At 37.6% G+C, this 16,734-nt stretch overlaps 1 protein-coding gene across 3 annotated transcripts in view; it reads right to left on the bottom strand.

Annotated features, from left to right (window-relative positions):
• The window catches only part of R3HDM1 (R3H domain containing 1), a 58,057-nt gene extending 42,702 nt beyond the window's left edge, over positions 1-15,355 (bottom strand). For 2 of the 3 annotated variants that reach the window (XM_086615486.1, XM_086615487.1), the window contains exons 1-4: positions 15,318-15,355; positions 14,222-14,432; positions 5,375-5,416; positions 4,839-4,928 (exon numbers count right to left, since the gene is read on the bottom strand). In XM_086615486.1, coding sequence (XP_086471612.1) covers positions 4,839-4,928; positions 5,375-5,416; positions 14,222-14,392 — 303 coding nt within the window. In that variant the 5' untranslated portion in view covers positions 14,393-14,432; positions 15,318-15,355. The remainder of the gene's footprint in view (positions 1-4,838; positions 4,929-5,374; positions 5,417-14,221; positions 14,433-15,317) is intronic. The other variant, XM_086615488.1, reaches the window with a different exon arrangement.
• Between the last annotated feature and the right edge of the window lie 1,379 nt (positions 15,356-16,734).

The raw sequence follows: 16,734 nt of genomic DNA, 5'->3' as shown, positions 1-16,734 counted from the left end.
TACAAGCAGGTGAACTATCACAAAACTTGTTTCCCAAATACAGCAAAATAAGAGTTTCCCTTTGCTATTATAGTGACACAATGGTCCCCTAAATAGTGGAAAACTGTAATTTGTTTTTCATGCCTCTCTACTCTTTCACAAGATTAGCAGTGAAGGACTAATATATGTCAGACAGCAAAAACAGAGGAGGTAGGGGGAAATGGAGATACCACGTGTCTGAATGACTCCAAGACGAGGGGTGGCGAAGTCCTGTAAGAGCAAGGCTCCCTCTTTACCTTTCATCTTTAACTCCCTCAAATGTCAATTTTACTCCCTCAGATACCAACTGAGTTGATGCTGTCACCACCCCCACCTGAGAACATCTGATCCTTCCCAACTCAAAGGACCTGCCCCATCAACATTCTTGCCTATCACTCTTCTGTTCTGCACCTAATCCTTTCCCATGCAAGTCCTCACTCTTCCTTTAAACCCATTCTTACCCATATCCAGGCACCTGCTCTAACCTTCTCGATGTGTCACTCCACAGTCTTCATCTCACCCACGTAAGCTGGCGAGAGTTAAATATAGTCAGGATTCACCCAGGCTAAAGGCTGTTTCACATGCAAACACATCCTGGCACAACCTGCAGTAATGCTCCTCCCTGCCCCAGCACACCAAACTGATCTCTCTCTTCAGAGCTGGGCAATGGGAACCCTGTACTAATGAGCTTATGGTTGAAAACTAGTTTCAAGATGCATTTTTGCAGTAACAACTTTTTCAAATGAGAAAAAAGCTGGTAGTTTTGCCAGCTCTCTTTTTCATTATAATTAAATTTAAATTTAACATCAAATGTTCTAATTAAACTTATTAATTCATATATACCCTGCAAAACAGCATTACAAGTGTTAAGACTTCTCAGCTTTTATGAGATTATCTACACCAAGTCTGATAAAAACCATTACCAATCACTGATTATGAACTCCTTTGTATAATTTTTTCCTAGTCTTGAGAACTTTCCTAGTCTTCAAACTTTCCTTAGCCTTTCCTAGTCTTAGAACTTAGCTAAAAACTTTAAAGAGTCCAAAACAAATCTTTGCATTCCTCACCTCATAAACCTGAATATAATTCAAATGAACAATTTAGCTGTCACTGCAAAGTGCATTACACCTACTGTTCACCTAGTAGCTGCATTACAGTTATTTGAAGAAGAAAGAAACATGATATATGCCTCACTGAAATGATTTCTGACTTGGATCCACCAGTACGTTATTCCCCATTTTACAATAATACTCTACAATGTAAACTATCAGTAAATTAAGGAAACTTTCATAGTCTGATTTTTCCTTCACTAGAAAATTGATTGACTACACATTCTAAACTCATCCAAAGTAAAAGCATACAATAATTTAGTCAAAGGATTTCAGCAAGTAATCATTTTCATACTTCTTTCCCCAACGAGAGCTAAAAATGGAACAGCCATCTGAACAGCCAGTTCTTCTACCACCATCAATTCCACTTCAAAGTGTGATACAACAGAACTGTGTACTAAAGGGCACTTTCTTGTGATTTCATGCTAAAAAAAAATGTAGCATCTAATTAAATATGACCTACTTGCCTGGAAAGCTGCAGAAAAATCTTTTAACTTCTATTACCCTAAAATTCTTTTAATCCCACTCTGTTTGTAGTGGTTCTCTGCTGGCATACTGATTTAACAGACTCCTTGCCGTAACTCAGGTCACCTATCTGAGGTCCTCATTGTAGCAGAAGAAATGGTCACCAAATCCTGATTAAACAAGAAAAAGCCAAACGAAAAGCCAAACCCCTCAAAAACATCAAAATCGATAAATTCCTCCAGCTTAACATACTTAAGAAAAAAGGTAAGAGTCAGGAAATATTACAGAACACTACTCAAAGGCACAAGTCCTGGGGTCTTGGCTTTTTACCAGCTATCTCTAAAACAAACAACCACCTGAATTTACACAAGTATAAACTAACATCATAGACTCCTGTCTTTTTCCTCAACTCCCCCTCCTTCGGGTTGTTTTATTTCCCTAAAGAAGAAAAAGTTCAATCTTTTGAAGATTTATTCATTCATTAAACATAATAACAACTGTCATTCATATGAAAATAGCTCTTCCTTAAAAAGAGTTGAAACGGATCATCCTTTGCTAGTGTTCCTACTTTGTATTAGAGCATACAGAATCAGAACAACCCCAGTACCTAATATTTAGGCAAAGGACAGCAAGAGAATAAAGAGTGAGTGTATTTACAAAGATAAAAGACAAATAAATCAGTTGGGTTGTTCTTCCTGCAACAAATCAATAAGCTTGTACTTGCACAGCACCATTTAGTAAAGGGCTACTAGTGCTTTTTAACAAGGAAGGCTTAAAAATTCGTGAGGTCTTACCCAGGCTTCTCAGTAAGGAACAGCGTCTTTTTTCTCACTGCAATTGCTCAAGAAAATATAAAGAGGTACATCGGAGAATAAATGGAACTGCTTGAGGCAATTCCTCTGGTCTGTCAGCATCTTTCACTATAGTCTTCTGAGGAGAAGTAGCCAGCAGTGACTTGCTAAGTGGCTCCTACGCCTGCATGTGCCTAGGAGTTCTGCCTTGCTGAGAGCTGCTGTACGCACTGGTGCGGAATGTGGGACTGATGCACAGTCATGGGCAAGACTACGGAGTTATCCCAAAACTCACACCAGTTCCTAGTTGAGTAAGTATATTTTTCAGCCTGTCAAGGCTAACACTTTCTAATAATTAAAAATTGGGATTCTTCAAGTATTATCAGCAACATTATCCTGAGTTTTATTCTTCTTAACTCTTCAAATCTATTTTAAATACGACCATAAAACTCGAAGGCATTTTTCAGTTGCAATCACCGACACAACAGAGCAGCGACTTTCCGCGCGGGGAAGCAATCACGGAGGTTATCCTTGTGCTGCCAGAGAGGGCTGTGCAAGACAGTCTCTCACTCCACCTAGCCACTGCACGTCCCACATGTCCCAATAACAATTAATGCACAGACATCATGCTTCAAAGTGTAGGGCTTGAGGCAGCCAGCAGCTGACTGGTGCCTAGAGAAGAACTCTTCCATGCCATTCCCAAAGACTCTTCAGGAAAGAATGCAAAATGGGTGAAGAAATTGCCTGTACGAGTTATTACAGAGGGTCACGGAAGACCTGTGCCTCATAGGACGTGCACTCCAGCATCAGAACTTGAAACAAATTCCTACTTCTAACTCTTCTCTTCAACATGCATTTCTCCACTCTACAGGGAAGGATTAAAATTTGTTCTCTCAATCATTTGCACAGTTATTGGGATTCATAAGCCATTTTTTCTAGATGACTATTTCTAAAGAACACTCACAGCTAGATCTAATTTTGTTTCTTAATATACAATCTGGTTTATGGTGTTCCTTTTGTACAAGCCTAGATTATCACACAATTAAATTAATTCCATAGAACTGGCCTTTACATCTCTTCTACTACTGCAATAATTCCTTTCGAGAAGAACCTTGCAGTAGACAGCTAAAGATAAATCCCTAGGGGACACGGCAACAAATGCCACCTGCAGAGAATGCTTACTACGCATGTTTGATTTTAAACCTTTAAATACGTGGTGTTGTATAACTGAAAAAGTTAAACTCTGCTGCTTCACACTAAACAGTTAAGCCTGAACTAGATCTCACAGTCAATTTTGTTAACCTTATGTAAAAACATCACAACAGGGTTGTAAATAATTGTGAAAAGCATTAACTTTTCTGTTATCTTTTCATCTCTTACCCTGAAGCCTATACCAATCTAAGACTTAGATTTTCATCAAATTAGCAGGCCCAGTTTCAAAATTTTTCTAGTTAACTCTTCAAATACCAGTATTGTAGTGAAGGACTACGAAAAATACTATTTTCTCATTTTCCCAAGAAAAAACCCAAACGATTTAAATACTTTGTGGTTCAATCTTACATAATTTTAATTAGCTTGACAAATACCAACATGAGTTCTCGACCCCCTTCCCTCCCCCAAACTGAATTACCACTCCCCCAGCAACACCCCCTCACACCATGCTATTCTACTGGTTCTTCTGCTTTTTTAAGAAAAGTGAGACTTTTCACATAAAGACAGTTTAGAAGCTTTTCGGGTAACAGCAAAATAAATCAACATGCTCTATGAGTTAGTCACTAAGGATCATTACAGTTTTGTCAGAACTGAAAAAAGAGCAGCAAGAAAAGAATTTTGATGCCCCTCATTCATGCATAGACCTAAAACCAGTAATAGTGTTTTGCTTTAAAAATACAGACTGGTATGAAGTTAAAGTCAGAAAAGTTAGATTTGGGTTTAAATCCTCTACATATTTTTACATATTTTGTCCAGCATTTAGGAACTTCTTTAAGCATGTTATGTCATCTCAATAGATAAGCCTTCAGACATACCTCAGGCATGTGTTAACAGAACTACCAGCAATTATGACGAATGTGCAGGAATTCAGTTAAAACACCAGAACTTACAACTGTTTAAATTTTCTAAATATAAAAAGCCAAGAAATCATGCTACATATTAATCATTTTTCTGTCTTACTGATCATACATATCAGAGTTTAAGACTGCCTCAAGTGCACTGTAACACTGGAAAGTTAAAACAACGAACAAAACCCCTCTTCCTGTTCCCCAGATATCAATCATTAAGTTCAGAAAAACAAAGCAGCAAATTCTTCATCTGATATTACCACCTCTATTAAAGATGTATTAAAAAAAAACTCAAATCATATGGTGTCTGCATATTGAAAGAACACTCAAAGATTTTCTTTTGGACAATAAGTTACTTCAAAACGTTTCAGAAACTTCAGTAATGTGATTTTTACCTGGAGGTCCTGTGATATTTCAGCTGTGGGAGGTGGCGGATATTCTTCACATACAGCAAGGCTCCGAACTAACTTTAACTTTGTGTTTGACTAAAGGAAAGTATGTAAAATTAAAACTATGGCTTATAAAAAAATTATATAAATATACCATAAGCCGTTATTTTCCCATTCATTTTATGTAAAACAAAATGGCTGAAAACTGCATTTTTAGTATTTTCAATAGAATAAATAATTTCCTTTAGGAAGAAAATACCCAAGCAATTGCAGCTTTTGAAGGCACTGTCAGCACAATAGAGCACATCTAATGAAAAGTAAATAAAATCTTTGGGAAAGTGTTTCTCTCCACAACAATAAAAAGCCACCAAAAATATAAAGGCAAACCACAAAAGCAGACAACTAGGCAAGACAAAAATCCAACAGAATAAAACAAAGCTTCGATGCCAAAAAATAAAACTAAAGGCACTGTTCACAAAGTAACAAAGCTTCATCAAGCACGAGGGGCTTCCTTAGCATGCCAGCACACAAGTCTACCGTACCTTCGACCTTTTTGCTGTCTGTCCAAAAGACTGCACTGGCCGCTGAATGACAGGCACAACAGAAAAGGTTTATATTAAACTCAGTAGTACAATTTTATTAAAGCAAAATTCTATACAAGAGAAAGCTTTAACAGTTATTACTGACACGATGGTAAAATCTGTGAAAGGAACAGCAGGTGCTTTTGGCTGAAGCATTATATGCTCTCCCAATTTCATCATGTTTGTCCTTGATTTCTCTTCTTCATTTATTAACAATAGATATTACAGGAATTTAACAGGAAGCAAGTATTATTTTTGTTCAGTGAGATCCAAGCATTTTCCTCTCTCAGCCAGCTCCTACATTTTGAATTATACTGTCCTAATTTCCTTGGCAACATGACACAGTTTTTATAAATTTTCTTCCTATTCCTGAAATCTACCTGGAAAAATGGTATGGGGAGCGAGGGAAGCATTGCCTCTACCAGGGGAACAGACAATGACCTATCATAAGCAGGTTAAAATATATGGGTTTTTTCTTTCATCTTAGGACCTATGAAAGCAGACTTTAAAAGGGGCTACTGGTCAATTTTTTTTTTTTCTTTAATTTAGTAACTTACTATGCATTAATATGCTCTTTCTCTTCCCAGAGCCATTTTAGTAACTTATGGTGCATTAATTTGCTCTTTCTCCTCCCAAATCCCTTCTTCTATTACCACTATTTATTTTTAAAACAAAGCATTACCAGAATTTTACAACAGCATGCATAACTGAAAGGTACATTTGAATCAACACAAGTGTTGAACAATTTTTTAGCTGCATAGTTAAGACTAACCAAACCCTCTGTGACAGTTACACAGAAATAGATGCACCTACAGTGGTGTAACGTAATGTAAGTATTGGTTTCACTGCAGAACTAAAACTGATGAATAGACAAGCCTTTAAGAGAAACAGTTTTACTGGGCACAGGCCTAATATTTCTAAGGAAAAAGTAACATGGGTAATATAATTTCAAATGTTGTTTAACGGACAACATTTCCTCCTTTGTGAAAAATGCCCTCTATCAGAAGGAAACTAAACAAAAACTCCATTTGAAAACTACATGAAGACAACCCTCCTCGCCCTAGGCTCATAGAAGCAGATACCTACCCAGTGCCTTCATGTCCTTAGCAGGACATACATGTTGCTAAAAAGAACACCTAATCTACACTAAAGGGTCCTACCATTATTTCTCTCATTCTCCTCAAGTCCCAAATGTCTTTTTTGAATGTTGTTCCAGTATAGCTGAACAGGAGCAGAAGGGGAACTCATTTAAGCTCATTTCACTATATAACAGTATTTTAAATAGCAGCACTGAAAACTAACATGATCAGTTTTTTAAAGGAAGCTTGCTGAGATTTTGAGCAGCAAAGACAGTTCAAATGTTCTCATACCTAGCACAATACAGACTTCCAGTTTTGCTGTTACCTGCAAAATATTTTCTTCTTTCAATCAGCTATGCTGACAGCATACATTGCATATCAAAAGCTAGTACTCTGCATATCCCTGGCAAAGTTTCTATTATACCAAGCTACTGAACTTCCAAGAACTGGATGTATTCCCAGCCTCCTATCAATTACTTCAGCATCAACTATCTTAGGTGGATTCAAATCAAGTAGTGTAGACTTAAAATCAAATCAGCACTACCAGTGGAGTACCGAGTTCACTGCCAAAACAAGAGGCAAAGAATCTACACTTGGGCAATTGTTTACCTTTTGCAGAACTTTGGAAGCTTTGAAGCCAGTATAATTGAAGAGAGTATATGGAAGCAAACGCTCCAGACCCACCACTGGGGGCTGAGAGGGGTGGGAGAAGGTGGCAGGGAGAGAGATGATCAACTTAGTTACACAGGACTTAAGACATTTTAAACTAGCCAAACAATTTCTAATACTGTTAACCAAATCTTTACACAAGTTACTGCTCACTAATTAGTTAAGACATACATATTTCAATTATTTTTAAGAGTGATTTAAAAAAAGAAAAAAACAACAAAGAAGAGCTTGTTGCTGGGAAGCAGGAACCATATCATAATCAAATTTAATTAAGATCCGTACGAAGCACGTATTTTCTCCTCACCTTACCTCAGTAAAGTCTCAGGAACTCATTGCAATCAAAACTTACGTATGTTTGTTCATGCTAGATAAAGTGAAACAAATGCCTCAAAATTTGTGATATTGAAATGATCTAGTATCAAACCTGAATTCTTTGTAAGAATGTTTAAAATTAATGTGGTTTTTGGATGTCAATCACAATAGGACAAGTTTGGCGGTACATTCCTTTAAGTGTTTTGTGTGTGTTGTATCTCATCTTCCATTTTGCTTGCAGAATTACACTTGTGTTTCCAGGTTGGAAAGCCAACGCAACTGACACTGTCAGTTATGCTGCATGTGCTGGTTTTGGCTGGGATAGAGTCAATTTTCTTCACAGTAGCTGGTACAGTGCTATGTTTTTGGATTTAGTATGAGAAAAATACTGATACTACCCCAATGTTTTCAGTTGTTACTAAGCAGTCTAGGACTTTCAGCTTCCCATGCTCTACCAGGTGCAAAAGAAGATGAGAAGGAGCATAGCCAAGACAGCTGATCCCAACTGACCTAAGGGATATTCCATAGCATACGAGGTCATGCTAAGCATATAAAGCTGGGGAAGGAGGAGGAAGGGGGGGACACTCGGACATTTCCCAAGTAACCATTACGCCTGATGGAGCCCTGCTTTCCTGGAGATGGCTGAACACGTGCGTGCCGATGGGAAGTGGTGAATGAACTCCTTGATTTGCTTTGCTTGCGTGTGCAGCTTTTGCTTTACCTGTTAACCTGTCTTTACCTCACCCCATGAGTTTTCTCACTTTTACTCATCTGATTCTCTCCCCCCTGCCCTCGAGGAGGGACTGAGTGGCTGCGTGGTGCTTAGCTGCCGGCCGGGATTAAACACCACCACTGCATTTAAAGATTTGGGTTTTTAAAGACAGGTGTTTGCAACCTAGAAGGAATAAGTCTATCAAAGCAATATAGGATATTCAGGGTATTAAACCAAGATATTTGAATATCATGGTGCCCAGTTTCATGAACACCTGACAATTTTTAGGGATCAAACCAATACCAATACCATTGGGGAGAGCTGGGGGGCCACTGTAGGAAGGAGATTCTCTCGTCTGAAATGACTCAAACCTCCAAGTTACACAAGACAAGTATCATCCCACCCATCATATTAAGACTTGTTATCTAAAAACAACTGCCTTGTAAACCAATCCTTTGATAAGTGTGCTTTCCTGCATAACTTCAAGGATGTCAAAACCTGAAAAATAAGCCCACACATCCAGCTGTAACTGTGAGGAAAAACCACCACACATTTGACAGGTAAGCAGCACTGGAATAAAACTGGTATGGCTGGACTGCAGAGACAAGTAATGTGAGAAGAGACCCATGATGTAAGGTCTGCACCTGGAAATACAAAAGTCAAAGTCCTGTGATACCAACAGTAACCGCAAGCACAAAACTTGAAGATAATTGGGCACCATTCCTTCCTCAGGCAAAAGCACACCGACTGTGGATAAGTACATCTCCACTGAATTCCAGGACAATAGGTAGTCAATGCATGTTGTAGCTGTTAATGCACTTTTTTCTCTCTTTTCAGGTCTGTGAGTTTCATTTCTGTTCTAATTTCTCTGCATTTACTAAAGTTCCACTCCTACAGAGCATCTCTATGTTTCCCATTTGTGAAAAACAATTTATAGCTACTTTAGAATATGTAATCCTTAGTGAGTGAAAATTGAGCAATTTCTTGATATTTGCAGCTCTCAAAGACTTTTACTGACTTGAGAAAACACTGTGTTAATGAAAGCAAGATTAAAAATAAATGTATACCCCATTTAAAGTCATTACGGGCATGATTTCAAGACAGCATTTAGAAGCAAGTATTCCAAACAACTGCATAATGAAAATAACAATTAGGGTTTTGTCTTTAAAAAAAACAACCAACACAAAACATACAACTTTTAAGACCAACTATAGCACGCTTCATTTCCAACTACCAAATAAAAAGGGAATTAAGATAGAATTTACCAAACACATATAATGATCATATATATCCAGGCTTTCAGTATGAGTATTTGTTTATTTTAGTTTTTTCCTAATTAACTCCACAGATCACGTATATAAAATACACAGTAAAGATCTGGAGCTGTTAGACGCCTTCCTCTATCATCACTATTCTGTCTAAACGAGTTGGATAAAAACAGGTCGGGCACAAGATGGCAAACTTGGAAGTGTGAAAAGTTTTGTGGGAAGGTACAATATGTATTTCTGAAGCACCATTTGGACATTTCAGAGGACAGGCATGACATGACAGACCTGAACAGAGAGAGTTCTAAGGACATAGTTTTTCACCTTTCTTCTAAATTAGGACTCAGTTTTAAATCCATTTAAGGGCTAGTCCTAACAATCACAGATAGCTCTGAAACAAAGAACAGTATGGTCTATGGTTACTTGCTGTCCTGTATTCATGAGTAGTGACATCAATTTTCCATGACACAGTAGAGGATGACCAATGGAAAAATAGGTTCACCATTGGACACAGAGACATTTTCAACAGTTCACAAGTAACCAAACAGAATCTGCCTGATCATTTATCCATTAAATAGTATTAAGTCACATATTTTGGAAACAATGACAGGTAAATCCTGACAAGACCAGAACAGCTGGGAAGGAGGGAAAGAAAGGCTTCAAAGAACTCAAGTTGTGGAACAGAGAGAACACAAAGGTTTGTGCTTGTAAGGAGGGAAGAGACTTGTAGAAAGAGATATGTCTAGTTGCTAAGTAAAACAATTAATCTAATTCCTCCCATGGACAGCAATATCTGCTTAATAAGCATAAATCCAAAACAGAATGATACTCAGTTAATACAACATTTGCCTTGCCCATATCGTATGGTGGGTGCATACAACTCCTGCATTTGTGCACCAGCCTCCATCCTTTCACAAGGTTTCTTTTGTTGGTGGTATTTCAGTTTTACTCTCCACAGCTTGCAAGTGCTTTTCCTGATACATAGTGACATGCAGCTTGTTTTCTCTCAGTCTTTTACTGCCTTGGCAATCATCATCCCATCAAGGATCTTATGTCTATTTATTAATGGTTATTTTGCAGTGCAGAGATGACAGTAAGACTAACTTTCTTCCTCTCAATCCCCATAATGCATGGATTGGAGAGTAAGAACAAACCTCCTTTTCTGGATTATACATAAACCAAAGTAAATTGTTATGAAGACTTCAAATGTGGGTTTTGTGTTTTTTCTGTTGGTATTTTTTTTTAGAAAAATAAAAATCTTCCTAATTGTGAATAAAATGCACTATCCTATAAGACAAATCTAGGCTGTTTATTTAGTTTTTAGTCAATATTTCCTAACACATTAACTCTGTAATAGTGCTTATAGTGGATGAAGTATTGCCTGTCCCACCACCCAGTGACAAAGGCAAACTTCAGATCCCGTTTTCTAGCTAATTCAGAATTAGTATGTTGTCACCTGATCTGGATAAGATTAACAGGACAGAGACAGCAATGGCTGGTGAACTAAAATCTTTTTGATCACAAGAACTAGCACAGTACTGACATTTCTTCTGTAAAAGTACTTTTCACATGAGTGCCTCTTATTTCCAGTTCCAATTAAGTGTTGCATGATGGTCACTTCAAAATACAACAATTCAAAAATCTTCCCTAATAATCTCTATATCAATTATACTACTCTTGCACTGCTTAAAGAAATTGGGAGTGCTAGCCATGTACTCTAATAAGACAGTTTTCTCATTCACATCATATCTCTAACAATGCACACAACAGCAAATAGGTTACTAATGCACAATATCTCAAAATCATCTGGAATTTAGAGCCAAAGTTACATTTCAAAATATAATCACCAGTTTCTGGAACTGTCAAGATCCAGAAACACACCTGAATTCAACCACGATAGGTTTAGAGAGACGAAAGATCATAGCCTATTCCTCACTTGGCTGTAAAGAAGTTAAACAGCAACTTAGAATCAAGTGATAACTGTGCTCAGTTTGCCATTTGGTGTGAAATCTTTTAAGCAATTAGCTACTAGCTAGGAAAGCCAAAACCCCTACTAGCTAGGAAAGCCAAAACCAAACCCTATACAACTCCCACTCCTCAACCCATCCTCTGATTACTCAATTAGTAAACAAAAGAACACAACAAATTCCAATAAACTTCTGATAATCTTATCTAGCATTTCTCAGCAAATCCTTTGCTCTTTTTTTTGTACCACTGCAGTAACATTCAATCTGCACTTAATGAAAAGTAGTACATCTGGTGAAATTTCACCGGTCAAACTATTTAATCATCCATTCATTAAAAGCTTGCTGACTACTCCACCATTCCCAGAAGTTTTGTTTGCTATGGAAAGGTCAAAATTCTTGTTTCGTATTTTAGCATAAGACATGCTTTCAATGAAAAACCCTCAAATATACAATGTATATTTGCACTAGCAGCTACCACAGTACAAATGACATTCACCTTTCCTGACTTCAACTGTTGCAAAGGGATTATGTTATCAAGGTTCCACTTTGTAATCAATCACCTTCCTACCACTCTGGAAAACAACATCCTCAGCCTACAAACTCAGTTTTTAGTCACACCACTCATGTAAAATGTTCTGATTCTGAGGGAGACTCCTGGACATAACACTCACATCAACACCAAATGAAGACAACAGTAAAGCTGTCTCCATCAAACAGCCTCCATGACACAGCTATTCAGGTCATCGTGCGTGTGCTGGATAATTATTTCAGCCACCAGCTATTACTCCTGTGTAAGAGCAAAACTAAGCAACCAACCCCTGCCAAATCCCACAGCCACTGACAGCACCAACAGATTCATTTCTCTCGACTAGGTCTGACTACACAGCAACACCCGCTGCAGGAAGGCAGATTTACCACTCGAGTCTCACAAGTTTCCACACTACAATTTATTCAATGAGATTTGTTGAATGAGAACATGTGAATGAGATTTTTCCAAGTTACTGAACTGTATGAAAATAAACAAACCTTGAATTAGTTTTTAAGGCTTACTACCAGGATATTCCATTGAGTAAAGAAAAAAACCACTCAGCTATAACATCTACCAGCTTTTCAGTAGCAGTTATTTCTCATATATTATGGAGAAGTATTTCATTTTAAGGATTTATTTTTCCAATAAAATTATCTATTTTCACTGATGCCAGCCTTAATAAAGCCAGCAGATACTGAAGTGTAAAACTGTATTGTTATTATAGTGGTCTACAAGATTTATTTGGAAGCAATCTAACATGGCAGACAGTTTACTTCACTCAGTGGAATACTGAATTGTTAGTCTTGAACAAAACTACTCCCCAAAGAATCTTTTACTCCATTCTCAATAACATGAATCTAATAAGCTACTGTCCTGTTTTTGCAACCCACAAGAGAATACTGCCATATCCCACATCGCAATCACGATTTTTATCAGAAAATTGTTTATTACTAACCCACAGACACAAAATTCCTATAGAAAACTAGTGTTTGCCAAACACAAGATCCTGTGTTTTCTCTTCGAAATTTGCCCTGCTTTTCTAGGTTGTGCCAGAAAATTTCAGTTGCTTTCCTTGACTCCTCACCTCATCTAGGACACAGTCTTCAGTGACCAAGTCGGCAGCCTCAGCCAGGAGTTAGCTAGTTTGTCCCATGTGAGAGAGACCCATCTTTGAGGACTCTTGAGCATTGACACTAACTGCACTAAACCTCAGAGGTATTAAATCTGCTGCCATAAATTCTTAACCCATCCTTATTGGTGTGTTCTCCTTTAACAAAAGATATTTTCATGCTATTTCCCTTCTCTCTTTCTCACTTGAAATTTGATGCCACAATCTCTTGATAGGTACATCTCCCACCTTGCCAAGGCCATTCATTTATAGGCATCAGCTCTTCAGCATATGCATGAGGACTGCCTAAGCTTTCCTACCTAATAAACCACGTATCAAAACTGTCAAACAGTGAAGAATGGAGGAAAAGGGAAGGCACGGGCAGTACTGGCTAGCAGCCAGGATGGGATGACAGCTCACCAGTTCACTCCACCGCTGATGTAGGGACAAAGAAGCTGGACCTTCTGCTGGTGGCAAGGGCAAGACCCAGACCTACTGGCCTCAGGAGCTCTGCTGACTTGATTCCTCTGACATCTGGGGATTTGGATTACCTCCATCCGATTACTTTGGCCTTATGCTGTACAGCTCTGCTGTAAAAGTTACACCTGAGCCACCTGTGAGCCGTGCATAACGCAAGAGCCCTATATTGGTCGCCTCTACTCAAGGCAGACACGCTGAGCTGTGCTGCAGTGCTTTGTTCACACAAGCAGCACTCAACATTGCAGTGTTGTGATCAGACCACACGATTACTGTATAATGTATTCTTAACACAGCCCAGTCTCTGAAACTTAGTCAGGATTCAGCAACAGCAAAAGACAGCTTGAGTGTCCAGTTTTTCCCTTGTTCTGCTACCAGGAAAAGATTCAGCTTCACATGTGCACTCAGGAAAACACAAATATGGACCAATTGTCTGGTTCCTATGAAAATCGCTCATCTACTTCAAGCGATTAAAAATTACTGACTCACATACTTAATGACTATAAACAGAGAAGTGGGTTAAAGGAGGAGAGAGGAAGCAATAACCATCCTACTTGCTTCCCTAACACCCATCAAGTTTTCCTGATCTGTACCAAAGAAATGTGTAAGAGGATCATGAGGAAGGGAGAAGAACAAGACAGATTAATTTATCATGACATACTGGTGAAAATAAAGTTAAAAGCTTCTTACCGGCATACTGTTTTTGCTATCAGGACAGTTTTCATCCTTTTCTGCTTGAATTTGCTCCTGACTTCCTGATTTTATAAAGTTTTCAACCGGGTCTGTATCTTTAAATTCAGCTTCTGAACCCTTCATTGTATCAGCTTCATCTTTTACAGTAAGAATATCAGACATCCTCATCAGAAAAGGTTATTTTAAAATTCTACAAGAAATATGGAACCTTTAGGACAGAAAAAGTGGATCACTGAGTAATTTTAAATTATTTTTTAAAAATTATATACCTAAACAGCTACTCAAAACAAACATGATTTTACTGCAAAAAGGATTCTCTCTCCTGTTACGACTTTTTTTCCCTGTCTTATATCAGAGGGAGAGAGTGATCATTTTCTTTTTAACCACTTTCATCAAGAGGCTTATAATAACAGACACCTATACAAACAAGAACTAAGAGCTACACTATAGGATAACACTTGCAGATTTTCCCTTCTGTATTTTAAAGTGAACACCTGAGCATTCAGGTACTCCAAGTCAAATTAGCTTCCAACAGAAGCAAGGGAAGCTTTTCTCATTCGAAAGGAAATGAGAATTACATGCAGATTTATTTTAAAAGGGTTGAAAGTAAGTAGATCAATCATAATGTACCAAGTTTGCAAACATTCATAAATTTCATTAAAACTCTTAAGTTTCCTAGTTGTCAGGTAACAACTGGACAAGTTCTGAACGCAAGAACTATCTTACCTACTAAATGTAGCAAAACTAGTCTTAATAAAATTAAGCACTCTCAAAAGCAATAAAAAAGAAAGAGACAGCTTTGGTAATTAGGATAATAAAAACCATTATTGGTAACTATAATTAATAATAATAATTTAAAATAGTATATAAAGATAACTCTAATGATTAATGCTATAACAGAGCCACCTCAATTTTCACTAAGAAATACAGCTTCTTGTCATTACTCAGCCGCAGTGCAAGATGTAAATCCCAAAATTTTCCATCTCTTAAAAGAAACAAAGAATAAGATCTGCATGCCTAAAGTCCTTAACAGAAAACAAATAATAATCAAATAACATTATGGGAAAGTCTAAGCAAGTATCTGATTTAGTACCTGATATGTCCTACAGTTTGGGGATTGTGGTCTCCCACAAAAATAAAATAAAATAATCCAAAGTTCCTTTTCACAGTTGTCAACCAAGATGTCAGTTGTAATGAACCATCTGGAAGCCGGCAGGAGGAGTCCCATGTCCTTATCCCCAGTGTAGAGTTCTGGACAGAACTACGTTGTCTTGAATCAGCAAGAACATCCCTTTTGAATGCCTAAAAATCAACACAGGAAATACATGATACTTTTATTTGGGGTAGGAGGGGAGAGGGAATATGACGACATCCAAAAACTTAAATAGTCATTCCAAGAAAAAAAAGCACAGAAGAAAACAGCGTGTCACATCTATTCATTCTACTTGCTTTATGTAACAGTAATAGTGTTGTTCATTATACTTCCAAGATACTTCTGTATTAAAAAGTCAACAAGTAGTCATAATAAACATTTCGCTGGCATTCCTAGTACAACCTGCTTGTTTATAGAAAGAGTATCTTCCAGAAAAGTCTGAAAAGACAGTTTAAAAACAAGCAGCCCAGCAGGTGTGAGGGTGTAATAGGCCATGAAAGCTCACAAATCCCTGTTAGCATAACAGCATTTTTCTCTTTGTCATAGTTAATGATCTACAAGCACAACACATAATCCATAATTTAGGCAACTTGAATTACAGAAGATACTTTTATTCTATTCAACAAATTGCCCTTGAATGAGGATTTACAAATTTCTACAAAACTGACAAGGTTCCATCGTCCCTATTTTTCAGATTTGCTTTTCTGAGAAGTAAGCAATATCACCACCCACAAAGAAGCATTCATTTGAAGCGGTAGGCAATAACAGATATCCGATAGCAAACGAAACGTAACCTATGAACATAGCAAAAATATCCTAAAGCAGAGAATACAAATAACTATCTTTCGAATCCGTGAAAGATACACTAAAATAAAATAGCTGAAAAGGATCTCTGTATTGCCTTCCCCAAACAGTTTTCTCATGACTAGCTTATTAAAACCAGCACAAATGATAATAAACATCAAGAACACCTTCTGTCACCTCAGTTGAGCTATTTGATTTCCATGTGAGTAACATGATCATTAGAATTGTTTCAGGAAAACAAACAAACAAGTGAAAAACGTCAGAATTGTCTGAAGTGAGATTAACAACTGACATTTACACCATGATCACAAACACGATTTTAATAAATGTAGGTGAAGAACCTGCATTGGATTCTTCTCTTTCAAAACAAAGAATTGCACTACATGCAGGAGAAAAAAGGATGGAAAAACAAATTGTGCAAGATCTTAGTGTCTCCAACAGGTTGCATCTTAGCTGAAAGAATTTGAAAGCATTTAAGCGTTCTGCAGTATGAGATCAGTAGAACACAATACCAAAATTACAAGGCCAGGCTGTGACAGGGCCCAGACTTTTA

Source organism: Tauraco erythrolophus, chromosome 8 (genome assembly GCF_009769465.1).
Source record: "Tauraco erythrolophus isolate bTauEry1 chromosome 8, bTauEry1.pri, whole genome shotgun sequence".
In the NCBI taxonomy this organism is placed as follows: domain Eukaryota; kingdom Metazoa; phylum Chordata; class Aves; order Musophagiformes; family Musophagidae; genus Tauraco; species Tauraco erythrolophus.
The sequence above is the reverse complement of the archived record's forward strand: the minus strand, read 5'-3'. Positions and strand labels throughout refer to the sequence as shown.